This window comes from Theropithecus gelada, chromosome 14 (genome assembly GCF_003255815.1).
Source record: "Theropithecus gelada isolate Dixy chromosome 14, Tgel_1.0, whole genome shotgun sequence".
In the NCBI taxonomy this organism is placed as follows: Eukaryota; Metazoa; Chordata; class Mammalia; order Primates; family Cercopithecidae; genus Theropithecus; species Theropithecus gelada.
Window position 1 is genome coordinate 33,994,336 of NC_037682.1, and position 13,486 is coordinate 34,007,821.

Below are 13,486 nucleotides of genomic sequence, written 5' to 3' on the forward strand. Positions count from 1 at the left end.
CTACAGTTTTCTGGAGTTTGTGCTCTTTCATATGTTGGTAACAAGATGGTTGCACAGCCAGGTATAACTATGTGCAGAGGCACAAAAGGACCATCTCTTCTCTATGAAAGATTAAGCCTTTCCCAGAAGCTCCTGCTTATGTCTCATTGACCAGAACTGGGTTATGTGTCTGTCTCAAACCATTCACTGACAAGGGGCATGAGACTACAATAGGTAATTTAGACACATCAAGATAATTGTAGGCTGGGCGCGGTGGCTCTTTGGGAGGCCGAGGCGGGCGGATCACCTGAGGTCAGGAGTTCAAGACCAGCCTGACCAACATGGAGAAACCCTGTCTCTACTAAAAACACAACATTAGCCGGGCATAGTGGTGCACACCTGTAATCTCAGCTACTGGGGAGGCTGAGGCAGGAAAATCACTTGAACCTGGGAGGCGGAGGTTGCAGTGAGCCGAGATCAAGCCATTGCCCTCCAGCCTAGGCAACAAGAACGAAACTCCATCTCAAAAAAACAAAAAAAACAAAACAACAACAACAAAAATATAATTGTAGTCTTCCTTGAATCAAGAGGGAGAAAAATCAGTATAGTAAGGATGAGGGTGGAGAATGGATATTGGATAGGCAGCCAACAGTATTACTATACACGTGAAGAAGTTTTCTTATTTTATTTCCTAGGACTTGCAAAAAGTTAGTGCTCTGGTACTAAAAAGAATTGGTTATTTGAAAAAAAAATTCTTCTGGAATTATGCATACTTTATAGCATAATTTCATAAAAGCAGACAGAATTTTTTGCTAGCTTATCAGAATCTTGATCAAAAGATATTTATACTAAAATGAGTTTAAATTAGGAATAATATATATTAACTCTTTTATTCATTAATTCAAAATATTTTTTGACGACTAATGTCTGCCAAGTACCTGGATATGGTGGTGAGCAAAACAAGCCATGGCCTTGTTCTCGTGGAACTTTTAGTCTAGTGGTGGACGAAGAGATTTGTAAAATAAAGCCAGGTGTGGTGGCTCACACCTGTTATCTCAGCAATTTGGGAGGCTTAAGCAGGCAGATCAGGAGGTCAGGAGTTCCAGACCACCCTGGCAAACATAGTGCAACCCCGTCTCTACTAAAAATACAAAAATTAGCCTGGCATTGCAACAGGCACCTGTAGTCCCAGCTACTCAGGAGACTGAGGCGGGAAAATCACTTGAACCCGGGAGGCAGATGTTTCAGTGAGCAGAGACTGTACCATTGCACTCCAGCCTGGCTGACAGAGTGAGACTCTGTCTCAAAAAAAAAAAAAAAAAAAAAAAAGGCATTTGTGAAATGATCATATCATTAAATGTGGAGTAGGTGGCATAAGGAAGGCTTCTTTCCTTTCCTATGAGTCTGCTCTCCCCCTTCATATGGTGACTTTTTGATTCCTGGAATACATCCTGCTTGCTCTGCTATGGAGCCTTTTCATATGCTGTGTTCTCTGAAATAGTTCCCCACTCTCAATATCCTCCACTTGTTTCCAGATAAATCCAGTTTATCTCTTCTCAGAAGCCTTCCTTATGCCACCTACTCCACATTTAATGATATGATCATTTTATAAATGTCTTTGTCCACCACTAGACTCAAAGCTCCATGAGAACAAGAACCTGGGTGTTTTTGCTCACTGCAATATCCAGGCACTTGGAAGATAGTAGTAGTCAAAAATATTTTGAATTAATCAATAAAAGAAACATATCAATTTGGGAGTTGTCAGTATGTAAATGGAAGATGAAATGTTGGGGTACCATTTAGTTTGCCTTAAGAGAGAGGCAGAAAGAAGGCTAGGACTTACCTTGATAAACCCAAGTGAATGAATATGCATGATCCCATGAAGAAGACAAGAAAGCAGGAGAAAAAAATAGTGGATTCTTGTATCTCAGGATTTGTTCATGCTGGATATGGTTTGGTTGTGTTCCCACCCAAATCTCATCTTTAATTCCGACATGTTGTGGGAGGGACCCTGGTGGGAGGCAATTGAGACATGAGGGTGGGTCTTTCACATGCTGTTCTCATGATAGTTAGTCTCATGCAATCTGATGGTTTTATAAGGAGGAGTTTCCCTGCACAAGCTCTTTCTCTGCCTGCTGCCATCCATGTAAGACATGACTTGCTTCAATTTGCCTTCTACCATGAGTGTCAGGCCTCCCCAGCCATGTGGAACTGTAAGTCCACTAAACCTCCTTCTTTTATAAATTGCCCAGTATTGGGTATGTCTTTATCAGCAGCGTGAAAATGGACTAATACAGTAAATTGGTACCAAGAGTGGGGTGCTGCTGTAGATAGCCAAAAATGTGGAAGTGACTTTTGAGCTGAGTAACAGTTAGGGGTTGGAGCAGTTTGGAGAGCTCAAAAGAAGATAGGACAAAGTGGGAAAGTTTGGAGCTCCCTAGAGACTTGTTGAATGGCTTTGACCAAAATGCTCATAGTGATATGGATAATGAAGTCCAGGCTGAGGTGGTTTCAAATAGAGATGAGGAACTTGTTGGAAACTGGAGCAAAGGTGACTTGCTATATTTTAGCAAAGATACTTGTGGCATTTTGCCCCTGCCCTAGAGATTTGTGGAACTTTGAAATTGAGAGAGATGATTTAGGGTATCTGGTGGAAGAAATGTCTAAGCTGCAAAGCATTCAAGATGTGACTTGGGTACCGTTAAAGGCCTTCAGTTTTATAAAGGAAGCAGAGCGCAAAAGTTTGGAAAATTTGCAGCCTAACAATTCAATAGAAAATAAAATCCCATTTTCTGAAGTTTAAGCCGATTGCAGAAGTTTGTATAAATAATGAGGAGCTGAAGGTTAATCCCCAAGACAATGGGGAAAATGTCTCTGGGGCATGTCAGAGGTCTTCACAGCAATGCTCCTATCACAAGCCTGGAGGCCTAGGAGGAAAAAATGGTTTCAAGGACCAGGCCCAGGGTCCCATACTGCATTGCAGCCTAGTGACTTGGTGTCCTGCATCCCAGCTGCTCCAGCCGTGGCTGAAAGGGGCCAATGTAGAGTTTAGGCCATGGCTTCAGAGGGTGCAAGCCCCAAGCCTTGGCAGCTTGTGAGTCCCTACACAGAGTTCCTTCTGGGGCACTGCCTAATGGAGCTGTGAGAAGAGGGCCACCATCCTCTAGACCCCAGAATGGTAGATCCACTGACAACTTGCACTGTGCATCTGGAAGTGCTTCAGACATTCAACACCAGCCCATGAAAGTAGCCAGAGGGAGGCTGTGCCCTGCAAAGCCACAGGAGTGGAACTGCTCAAGACCATGGGAACCCACTTCTTGCATCAGCGTGACCTGTATGTGAGACATGGAGTCAAAGCAGATCATTTTGGAGCTTTAAGATTTGACCACCCTGTTGGATTTTGGACTTGCATGGGGCCTGTAGCCCCTTTGTTTTGGCCAATTTCTCCCATTTGGAACAGCTGTATTTATGCAATGCCTGTACCTCTAGTTTATTTAGAAAGTAATTAACTTGCTTTTTATTTTAATTTACTGGATGGAAGGGACTTTCTTTGTCTCAGACGAAACTTTGGACTGTGGACTTTTGAATTGATGCTAAATGAGTTAAGACTTTGGGGAACTGTTGGGAAGGCATGATTGGTTTCAAAATATGAGGACATGAGATTTGGGAGGGGCCATGAGATTTGGGAAGGGTGCATGAGATTTGAGAGGTGAAATGATATGGTTTGGCTGTGTCCCCACCCAAATCTCATGTTGAATTTCCATAGGTTGTGGGAGGGACCTGGTGGGAGGTAGTTGAGTTATGGGGGTGGGTCTTTCCCGTGCTGTTCTTGTGATAGTGAAAACGTCTTATCAGGTCTGATGGTTTTGTTTTTTTGAGACGGAGTCTCACCCTGTCACCCAGGCTGGAGTGCAATGGCACGATCTTGGCTCACTGCAGCCTCTGCCTGCTGGATTCGTGATTCTCCTGCCTCACATCCTGAGGAGCTGGGATTACAGGTGCCTGCCACCACACCCAGCCAATTTTTGTATTTTTAGTAGAGACGGGGAATCAACCATGTTGGCCAGGCTGGTCTTGAACTCCTGACCTCATAATCTGCCCACCTTGGCCTCCCAAAGTGCTGGGATTACAGGCATGAACCACTGTATCTGGCCTCAGGTCTGATGGTTTTATAAGGAGAGGTTTCCCTGCAGAAGCTCTCTCTCTGCCTGCGCCATCCATGTAAGATGTGACTCGCTCCCCCTTGCCTTCCACCATTATTGTGAGGCCTCCCCAGCCATGTGGAACTGTAAGTCCACTAAACCTCTTTCTTTTGTAAATTGCCCAGTCTTGGGTATGTCTTTATCAACAGTGTGATAATGAACTAATACATTGCTCAAAACAAGTAAGATTTTTAATTTGTCCTTTGGATTTGTCAGTATAGTAGTAATTGGTAATCATTGTGAGAATTATTTCAGTAAAGTGATGGTAAAAAAGCCAAACTGGAACAGGCTGAGAATGAATGAGAAGAAAGGAAAAGAAACAGAGAGCATGGACAAATCTAAGACATTTAACTGTAAAGTTGAGGAGTAGCTAGAGGGAGATACCAGCTGGGTATGGGGGGATTTAATTTTCAAGATAGAAAATACTTATGTTTCAATATCAGTGGTAACAGTCTAGTTGAGAAGCAGTAGATGAATATACATGAGAGAGAAGAAATGATGGATAATGTAAACTGCTTTAAAAGTTGAGAGCATACATAATTGAAAGCATAAGTGGAATATTGACCTTAGATAGGAGCAGGAACTCTTGTAATATAACTAGAAGGAAAAAGAGTGGATGACTATAGAAATAAATAGGCGTGTAGCTTTGATAGCAGTAAGATGAGCCTTCAAATTTCTCTCTGACATAGGAGATCATGTCATCTGCTGAAAATGAAGAGGCAATTAACGAAGGAAAGGCTAAGTGGAGATAAGCAGATTAGAGATTGTTGGAAATACTCTGTGGAAAGTGGGAGAGAAATTTGACCAAAGAAATGAAATAGAAGAGACTGGGCAGTACTGAGGGACCATGGAAGTTGGTGATCGTGAATGATAGTAATGTTGACATGTTCAGTTGTGTGACTTTCTCCAGCAGCACCAGGCCTCTCAGTGTGCACACAGAGAGGAAAGTGAAGATCGCTCGGAGTCAGGATTTTGCAAGCTATGTGTGGTAAAAGTTATCCAAGAATGAGGAAGAATGACTAGAGTTAGAGAATATGATATGCTTGAACATCAAGATCCTGGGTGTTGGGGGCAGTGCTTGTTTGTTTTTGTTGAATAAGAGAGTTGGGGAGAAATTATTTTGAAATAGCGTTGTAACACCACTTTTCAAACTTGAGATTGTGTGATAGGAGAGAATAAAATCTTACCACTTGAGAGGGCCTTGAAGAAGTTAGTGACCTCAGGGGAAAGCCTAGTTTCTTTTAAAAGAGGTTGTGGGGCTAGTCAAATTTGTTGATCAGAGGACATGTTTTCCGAGTACACAATGGAAGAGCTTTAGAAATGAATAAAGGAGTTCAGGCTAATTTATACAGAACAGGAAAATACAGAGCTTCATGTGAATGTTGATGCAAAACTTTTTCCATAAAAGGCAAACAGAAAATAATTTTGGTTTTCCAAGCCATAAGGTCTCTGTAGCAACTCTCTCAGCCTTGCTGTGATAGCATGAAAGCAGCCATAGAAAATATGTAAATGATCAAGTGTGGCTGTTTTACAAGAAAACTTTATGTACAGTACTTAAATTTGAATTTCATATTTAAATCTATCACAAAATATGATCCATCTTTTGATTTATTTTTTAGGAATTAAAAATGTACAAGCCATTCTTAGCCTATAGGCCACACAGAAACAAGCTATGGACTGGAATTGGCCTTTGGACTGTAGTTTGCTAACTCCTGCAGTAGAGAATCTTTTGAGGACAGTGTGTTGGGGAAGTGTAAGTTGGGGCTTATGCTTCCAGGTGTTAACTCATAAAACCGTATTAAAGTGTTTCAAGGTTCTCTGTCTTTGAGAAGAACTAACATTTTTGGGGTCTAATTGGCTTATCAACCTGGTTCACATGACCTGCGGTGATGTTGGCCTAAGTATACTCTCTCATCTGAACTGAGGTAGTGGCAACCCAGAGGTTCTGGCCGTTCCAGGAACTGCAAGCTCTGTACCAGATATGTCTGGAGATGGAGTTGACTCCCAGATCTGTAAACAAGTAGATTAAACTGAAAAGATTGTGGAATATTTCTTCCCAGGTACTTTTCAAAAAGATTCTGGTTTTACAGCATGATGATTTAAAATTTTAGTATCAGAAGAGTTTCTAAAACTTAAGCTGTATGTAATTAACAGGCCAGGTGCAGTGGTTCATGCCTGTAATCCCAGCATTTAGGGAGGCTGAGGCAGGAGGATCACTTGAGGCCAGGGGGCTTGAGACCAGACTGGGCAACATAGCTAGGCCCCATCTCTACAAAAATTAAAAAATTAGCTGAGTGTCTTGTGGTACATCTGTTGTCCCAGCTGCTTGGAAGGCTGAAGTGGTAGGATTGCCTGAGCCTGGGAAGTTGAGGATGCAATGAGCTGCGATCATGCCACTGTACTCCAGCCTGGGTGACAGAGCAAGACTCTGTCTCAAAAAAAAAAGGAATTAACAAAATGTGAATTTGTAAAAGTAATATTTTAACAAGCTTAACAGGTACAGTAGTAGAAATGCTATTTTAATTAACCTTAATATTAGAGCAAGATGACACCATAATGTACTTTTCAATTGTAAATCATAAGAATGACCTTACAAGTAGAAGCTTCATTTCAGGGCTTTTGACAGAAACTTATAGTGATACTAATTCATACCACTGATAATTTACTCTGAGAAAATAATTACTGAAGGCTGGCATTGCTTAAATACTGCAAAGATTTTTCATTCTTCAAGTAGGAAGGAATGACAGTGTTGCTCATGCATTATTAAATTTTAGTATTTGATTTTCTAATGCCAGTTTTAAAACTCGTTTAACTCTTAAAACTTGCACAAAGGTTTGGTTTGCACACACATTTTTACTGATGTTTTAGCTCAATTAAAAGGGGAGTCTTTGAGTTAGAAAATGTTGTAACCAGTCAGAATGTCTATTATGAAAAGTCAAAAAAACAACAGATGCTGGCAAGGCTGTGGAGAAAAGGAATGATTATATACTGTTGGTGGGAATGTAAATTAGTTCAGCTACTGTGGAAAGCAATATGGAGTTTTCCCAAAGAACTCAGAATTATCATTTGACCCAGCAATCCCATTACTGATTATATATATCCAAAAGAAAAACCATTCTGCCAAAATGACACATGCACTCGTATGTTCATCACAGCACTGTTATGAATAGCAAAGATATGGAATCAACCTAGGTGCCCATCAAAAGTGGATTGTATAAAGAAAATGTGGTACATATGCACCATGGAATACTATGCAGCCATAAAAAAGAATGAAAGTATATCCTTTGCAGCAACATGGATGCAGCTGGATGCCCATTGTCCTAAGCAAATTAATGCAGGAACAGAAAACCAGATACCACATGTTCTCACTTATAAGTGGGATCTAAACATTGGGTACTCATGGACATAAAGATGGCAACAACAGACACTGTGAAGTACAGGGGGAGGGAAGGAGGGACTGATTTTTTTAAGACTCAAAGGCAGCAATATTTAAAATAATTTTTAAAAATTATTGAAATTTTGCTCGAAGTAAATGGGACTACCTTCAAGTAGATTATAGTTTTACTTAGTTTAATTGGTAAATTGTAACTTTAAAGGATACTTAGATATTTGAACCTTCACTCATAACTAGGAAATATAAATTGTACCAAAGGACATCATTATACTTTTATATACAGTAATCACTTCATAATATTAAGCTTCATAATATTAAGAAATTGAAAACTGAACACGAGGACTGGAAAGATAAGTAATGTGGGGTTGTAAAGAGGAGATTATGTCTTGCTTAGGGTCTATAAGACCTACTGTAGATCCTTAATAGTATTCAGACATGATTGGCTAAGGAGCAATTTGTGCTGAATTATCTCCCTTGAGTATTTCTGTCACTGAGAGTGGTGGTGAAAGTGATCCATTTTCACTTTCACTCCAGTGACAGGAGGCCAGTCAGACACCAACTGTGTTAATTAGAGTATTAAAATAAAAACAAGCATGGATCCCGTGCCAGTGTCAGTCAATATGTTCCACTCCTCTTTTTGTTTCAAGCCAAAAGAACACTCTAGTTTCTTTTCCTGATACTTCTTTCTTATATTTTGAACATTGCTTTCCCAGCATCTTTGGTAAAGACTGAAGTCCATGGGATGGGGATCCTGGATGAATTTGTGGGCAGTAGTTACTGAAGAAACTGACCCACAAGAGTAAAAAAGAAGGCAGGAAGAATAACCAGGGTTATTTAGAGAATCACTAGGTTGTTACATTCTTTGCAAGCACTTCGTTATTGAACCAGGTAAAGCATTGATGTTGTGAATGATCTTTTCCTCATAAATTAGAAAGCTCAAGAATATTCCTACCTGGGGGTGGTGGCTCATGCCTCTAATCCCAGCAATTTGGGAGGTCGAGGCATGTGGGTCACCTGAGGTCAGAAGTTCGAGACCAGCCTGATCAACATGGAGAAACCCCATCTCTACTAAAAATACAAAAAATTAGCTGGGCAGGGTGGCGCATGCCTGTAATCCCAGCTACTGGGGAGGCTGAGGCAGGAGAATCACTTGAACCTGGGAAGCGGAGGTTGCGATGAGCTGAGATCGCACCACTGCACTCAAACCTGGGCGACCAGAGTGAAACTCCATCTCAAAAAGAAAAAAAAAAACAAAAAAAACAAAAAAAAACCTGTAACATTATTCCTAATAACGAGCAGGTATGCATTCTTGATTGTGAGAAAAACAGCAGCAAAACATTGCTCTGAATTGCTCAATGCTCTGAATTGCAGCTAGTGTACAAGAAACATGCAATGCTATGAATGGCCATGGGAGCATGTGGTCCATGGGGACATGATTAGTTATGTATAGGAGTAGAGTAGAATAAAGGCTGAGAACCTCTGGTACATAAAGCCTAAGAAAGACCAATTTGTCAAATTGATTTGTCAGTTAAATATTTACCTTTAATATTCAACCTGTCTTTTGATAGAGCAACTGTATAAACCAAATCAGTCACAATGTTTGAAAGCTGTTCTATAGGCTAAAAGGAAAGTTCAACTTTGCCTCTATATAAACACTAAGCTATTGAAATACGTACATTGTCACAAAGCTACTGAATGGTTAAGCTAGGACTAAATTATGGGCTCCAATAATAAAGTAGGGACAGAAGTGAGCAAAAAGAGGCAGGTAGTATCAGCAGCTGAAAGATGGTTTGAGCAGTTGAAAGATGTTTTGTTTACTATAATCATATTAATATAATTCACATTGTCCTTCAGTAGTAGTTCTTGGTTATGGGAAAGTAATATTATAGCTGGGAATAGTAAAAAATGGATGACAGAGCCCTTTCAATTTCAATTTGGAAAATATTTTGTATTTTTAGATGAATATGGTGAATTTCATGTTTTGGAAGTTACTACTGAAAACCTAATAACAACCTGCCTCAGGTTACCTGACACTCCTCAAACCCCTTCTGTTCCCTTGATTTTCCTCACCTTGTGAGTAGAACTTTCTTTCCAGCTGAAGCATGTTTAAGTCTTCCTTGAAGTTGGAAAGATGATTGCCACATTGGGTTCAAAGGGCTACATGTAAAATAACAAGAACAGGTCATGATATTATAATATTTAAGAAGAGTGCATATTAGAAACCATTAAAGGTAAAGTCCTTGAGACTCATATTCATGGAAAACCTGAAATGTGATTTATTCAGTTCAGTTTTTAGTACCCAAACAACATAAGTTATCAAGGTGAACTGTGATCAGACTATTTTTATAATTTATTTTAGGACACTTGGAAAACATTTAAAAGCTAAGGAAAGTAGGTACTTAAAATCTAATTTAAAAGGTAATATCCTCTCATTGTGAAATAAATGGAACATACAGAAAGTTGCAAGAATAAGACAAACATCCCTCAGAGTTCTAAAGGTCTACCATTTATTAAATAATAGATAACCAGCATTTAATATTTGTTGCATCTTCTTTCTTTTTTACTGATACTTGTGTGTTTTTTACACACACACACAAGTACAATTAGGATGTAACAATTTTAACTGCCTTTAAATTTCATATATTAGAATATTTTATAAATCATTAAATTTTATTTTATAATATAATTTTTAATAACTGTGTAGTATAGAAAGGAGTTTAAATGTATATTCAGTTTAACCAGAGTTTACTAAATTATTTATAATTTTTTTCTTGCACAGGTTTTAGATACTTGTACAATGAGAATGAATCTAAATTTACCAGCCAGATATTTTTATGATTTGTATGGCAGAAAAATTGAAGATATTTCAAAAGGTAAGTGGCAGAGATTTTGTAAACCATTTGATAATATTTTGAAAGACATTTATATTTTGTTTTTACTTTGAACATTTAAAAGAAAAACATATAATAAAACATGTTTAATTATAACATGGATAAATATTCTTATACAAAGGGAAATCGTGAAAGGACATTAAGATTTTAGGAATTTTTTATTTCAAAACAAGTTTGGAGTTTTTAAAAAATTGACGGGTATTTTAACCTTAGTAAACCATAATTAAATAAAAGTAATTAATACATTTTTATAATGTTATAATGTAACAGCCAATTTATATAGCATACAGCTTTCCAAAGACAAAAATAAGAAATTGCATTACTGTATGATCACATAGAGGTTTTAAAACTGTTTTGGTCAACTTCTAGAGCTTTTTCAAAAGTTATGAAATGTAACAAATGTACCAAACTAACTGTAGTTCAGTTTGGAACCACTAGGAAGAACTCCAATAACCCATTACTCTTTACTAAGCGTGTATATCAGCAGTATGCTGGTAAATGTTATCAACTGACTCTGGAAAAAAAAAAAAAGGCCTCGATTTGCAGCATTTAGCAACTTCATGGTGTAGGTGCTCGTACCATGACCAATTTCAAGCTACCACTGAATGCAGAGTTCAGAGGGAAGGGTTTTAACTCACTGAATAAAGTATTTGGAGAAGAGATGAGAACAATTGGCTTTTGCAGACTGGTACAAGTTGGCTCTAGCACATCAAAGTATATATCCCTTGTCACAGAATTGACGGATTAGGAATTAATTTGACAGTAGAGAAGTTCACTCACTAGGTTCTTGCATTACCAACTCTACTACTATGTAGTACTTATTCTGGACCAGGCACTATTCTAAGCTCATCACAAATATTAACTCTTTTAGCTCTCAGAGAAACTATAATTCCTATTTATTGCAGTAACTGAGGTACAGAGAACTTAGGTAATTTGCTCAACATCACACAACTAGCAAGTGGTGGAGTTGGGACGCAAACCTTGGCAGGCTGGCTCCAGTAGCAGCGCTTTTAACCATTGTACTCTGTTCTCTCTCTCTCTTTCTGCCTCCCTCTCTCTTTCCACTTTAGTGTCTCGTCTATGTCAGAACTCCATTTGTTTTCCTAGTACTTTCCATACAGGATGTAATTATTGTATTGCTTTGTTACTGTTTTGTGTATATGCACGCTTCCTACCAGACTACAGACTTCCTGGGAACAGGCACTCAATAAATAGTACTTGGATTTTTGAATGAGTCTTATGTCACTCTCCCACATGATCTGTTTCTACCACAATGTAACGTAAAAGAGGGCAAGAACAGACACTAGCTTTGTTGTAATACTAGTAATAAGCACAGTGCCTGGGACATAGCTGACACTCATAAATGTGGCACGAATGAATTAAACTGTCTACTCTTGGACCTTTAGTTGGTTCCACTGTTATACTATTAAAAGTAACTCATCTTCAGTCAAGAAAAAAAAGTTATGAATTGTACTTTAAAGTAATTTCATTGTCTTTGTCCAAAGAGATTAGATATCCATCTAATATCTCTAAAGGTACTGTTTTGTTTTGCTAGCCTCATTTGTGAGTTTAAATTTCACATTCATGAGTTTAAACGTGTTATTGAAATGGTCCTATAATTTCATTCAAACTTTAACTCCATGCTTGGTGAGGGCAGGATATTAAATAACATGCCTTTAACTGCGAGGGTAGTGATTCAAACAACTGAAGTGATTTTGGGATGTGGCTACAGCAGATACTTCCGTTTGTTTCCCATTTTCTCACTTGTACTATATAAAAGCAGACTGTTTCCTTAATTTATCATCCTTCATTAATACTTACTGAATGATAACTATGATATTTTGATACTTATTGTTTCTAAGTCAAATTTTTTGGCCAAGGATTACATATGTGTGTATTCAGAAAGTAAATTTGTTTTTCTTGGCCTTTTAAAAAATGTTTTTATTAGATATCATAACTATTTTTCATTTTATTACATGTTTTTATCTGAAGATTTCAAATCTCCTGTAGATACCTACCCGTTATCTAGAAGGATTAGGTAAGGTTATTTATCTGCAAAACATGTAACACAAAGAATCCTTCCTTTTGTTCTTTGGGGTTAATAAGAGTGTCATTATTAAAGCTGATTTGTTTCTTTCTTGCATTTTTGTCTCCTCCTCCATTCCTCTTGCTAAGATTTTCTTTATGATCAACAATATTTTGAAATTACTCTTAAACTAGCATTAATAAAAATAAACAACATATTTTCTTAATACCCTATCTAGACTTGAATTATTTCCAGTTCACCTGGAATTAAAACATCAGATGTGAATAAAATGCCAGAATTGAAACTAAGGAATCTTCATTAAGATGAGATTTATATTTAGAAAGTTTATTTTTCTCCTCCCAAATATGGTATAGCAGCATTACTTATCAAAACAGAAAAGCACTGACTCTGAGATGTGGTACTTCATGGATGCCAGAGGCATTCAGATTCATGCCTCATTCTTCACATATCCCAGAAGTGTGCTATTATCACATTTTAATGCATGCCTTGCCCTCTGTTTTTGCATCCTTGTAAAAGCTTATGCCAGGTGAAATTAGCCTGTGCAACCACTAACATGTGGAAGCATTACAAGTTCACTGGACTTAAAATATTTAAAGAAGCTAATCCTGTTGGAGGAACTTCCAGTCTGTAGCGCCCTAGTCACTTAACATTAGGTTTTTGAACTTCTGTTTTCTTTGTTTCTATGATGTTGTGCATCAAATGATTGAGGTCCCTAAACTTTTGTGTTTGATGGTCTTCTGGACTTCAACTTGGGAAAGGTCAAGTTTTATGTGAAAGTTGTCTTTTAATTTAAACAAATAAATGCTGATACTCTTGATTTGACGTATATCTTTTTTTTTTCTTGCTTTGTATCAGATCAGAAAAAATCTTTTAATAATGTCTAACGTTAAGATCATAGCAATTGCTTTTTATTTATAAGCACAGATTAGAACTGTAATTGTACCAAGGACTAAAAGCAACAGATACACAAAAT

At 38.0% G+C, this 13,486-nt stretch overlaps 2 protein-coding genes across 2 annotated transcripts in view; both read left to right on the forward strand.

The window, feature by feature from the left end:
- LOC112606210 (doublecortin domain-containing protein 1) overlaps positions 1 to 13,332 on the forward strand; it is a 100,374-nt gene extending 87,042 nt beyond the window's left edge. The window contains exons 8-9 of the mRNA XM_025356378.1: positions 10,355 to 10,448; positions 12,888 to 13,332. Of these exons, the coding sequence (XP_025212163.1) occupies positions 10,355 to 10,448; positions 12,888 to 12,898 (105 nt within the window). The 3' untranslated portion in view covers positions 12,899 to 13,332. The remainder of the gene's footprint in view (positions 1 to 10,354; positions 10,449 to 12,887) is intronic.
- LOC112606209 overlaps positions 1 to 13,486 on the forward strand; it is a 501,724-nt gene that overhangs the window by 87,042 nt on the left and 401,196 nt on the right. Inside the window, exon 8 of the mRNA XM_025356376.1 lies at positions 10,355 to 10,448. The gene's annotated coding sequence lies outside the window, so the exon portion shown is untranslated. The remainder of the gene's footprint in view (positions 1 to 10,354; positions 10,449 to 13,486) is intronic.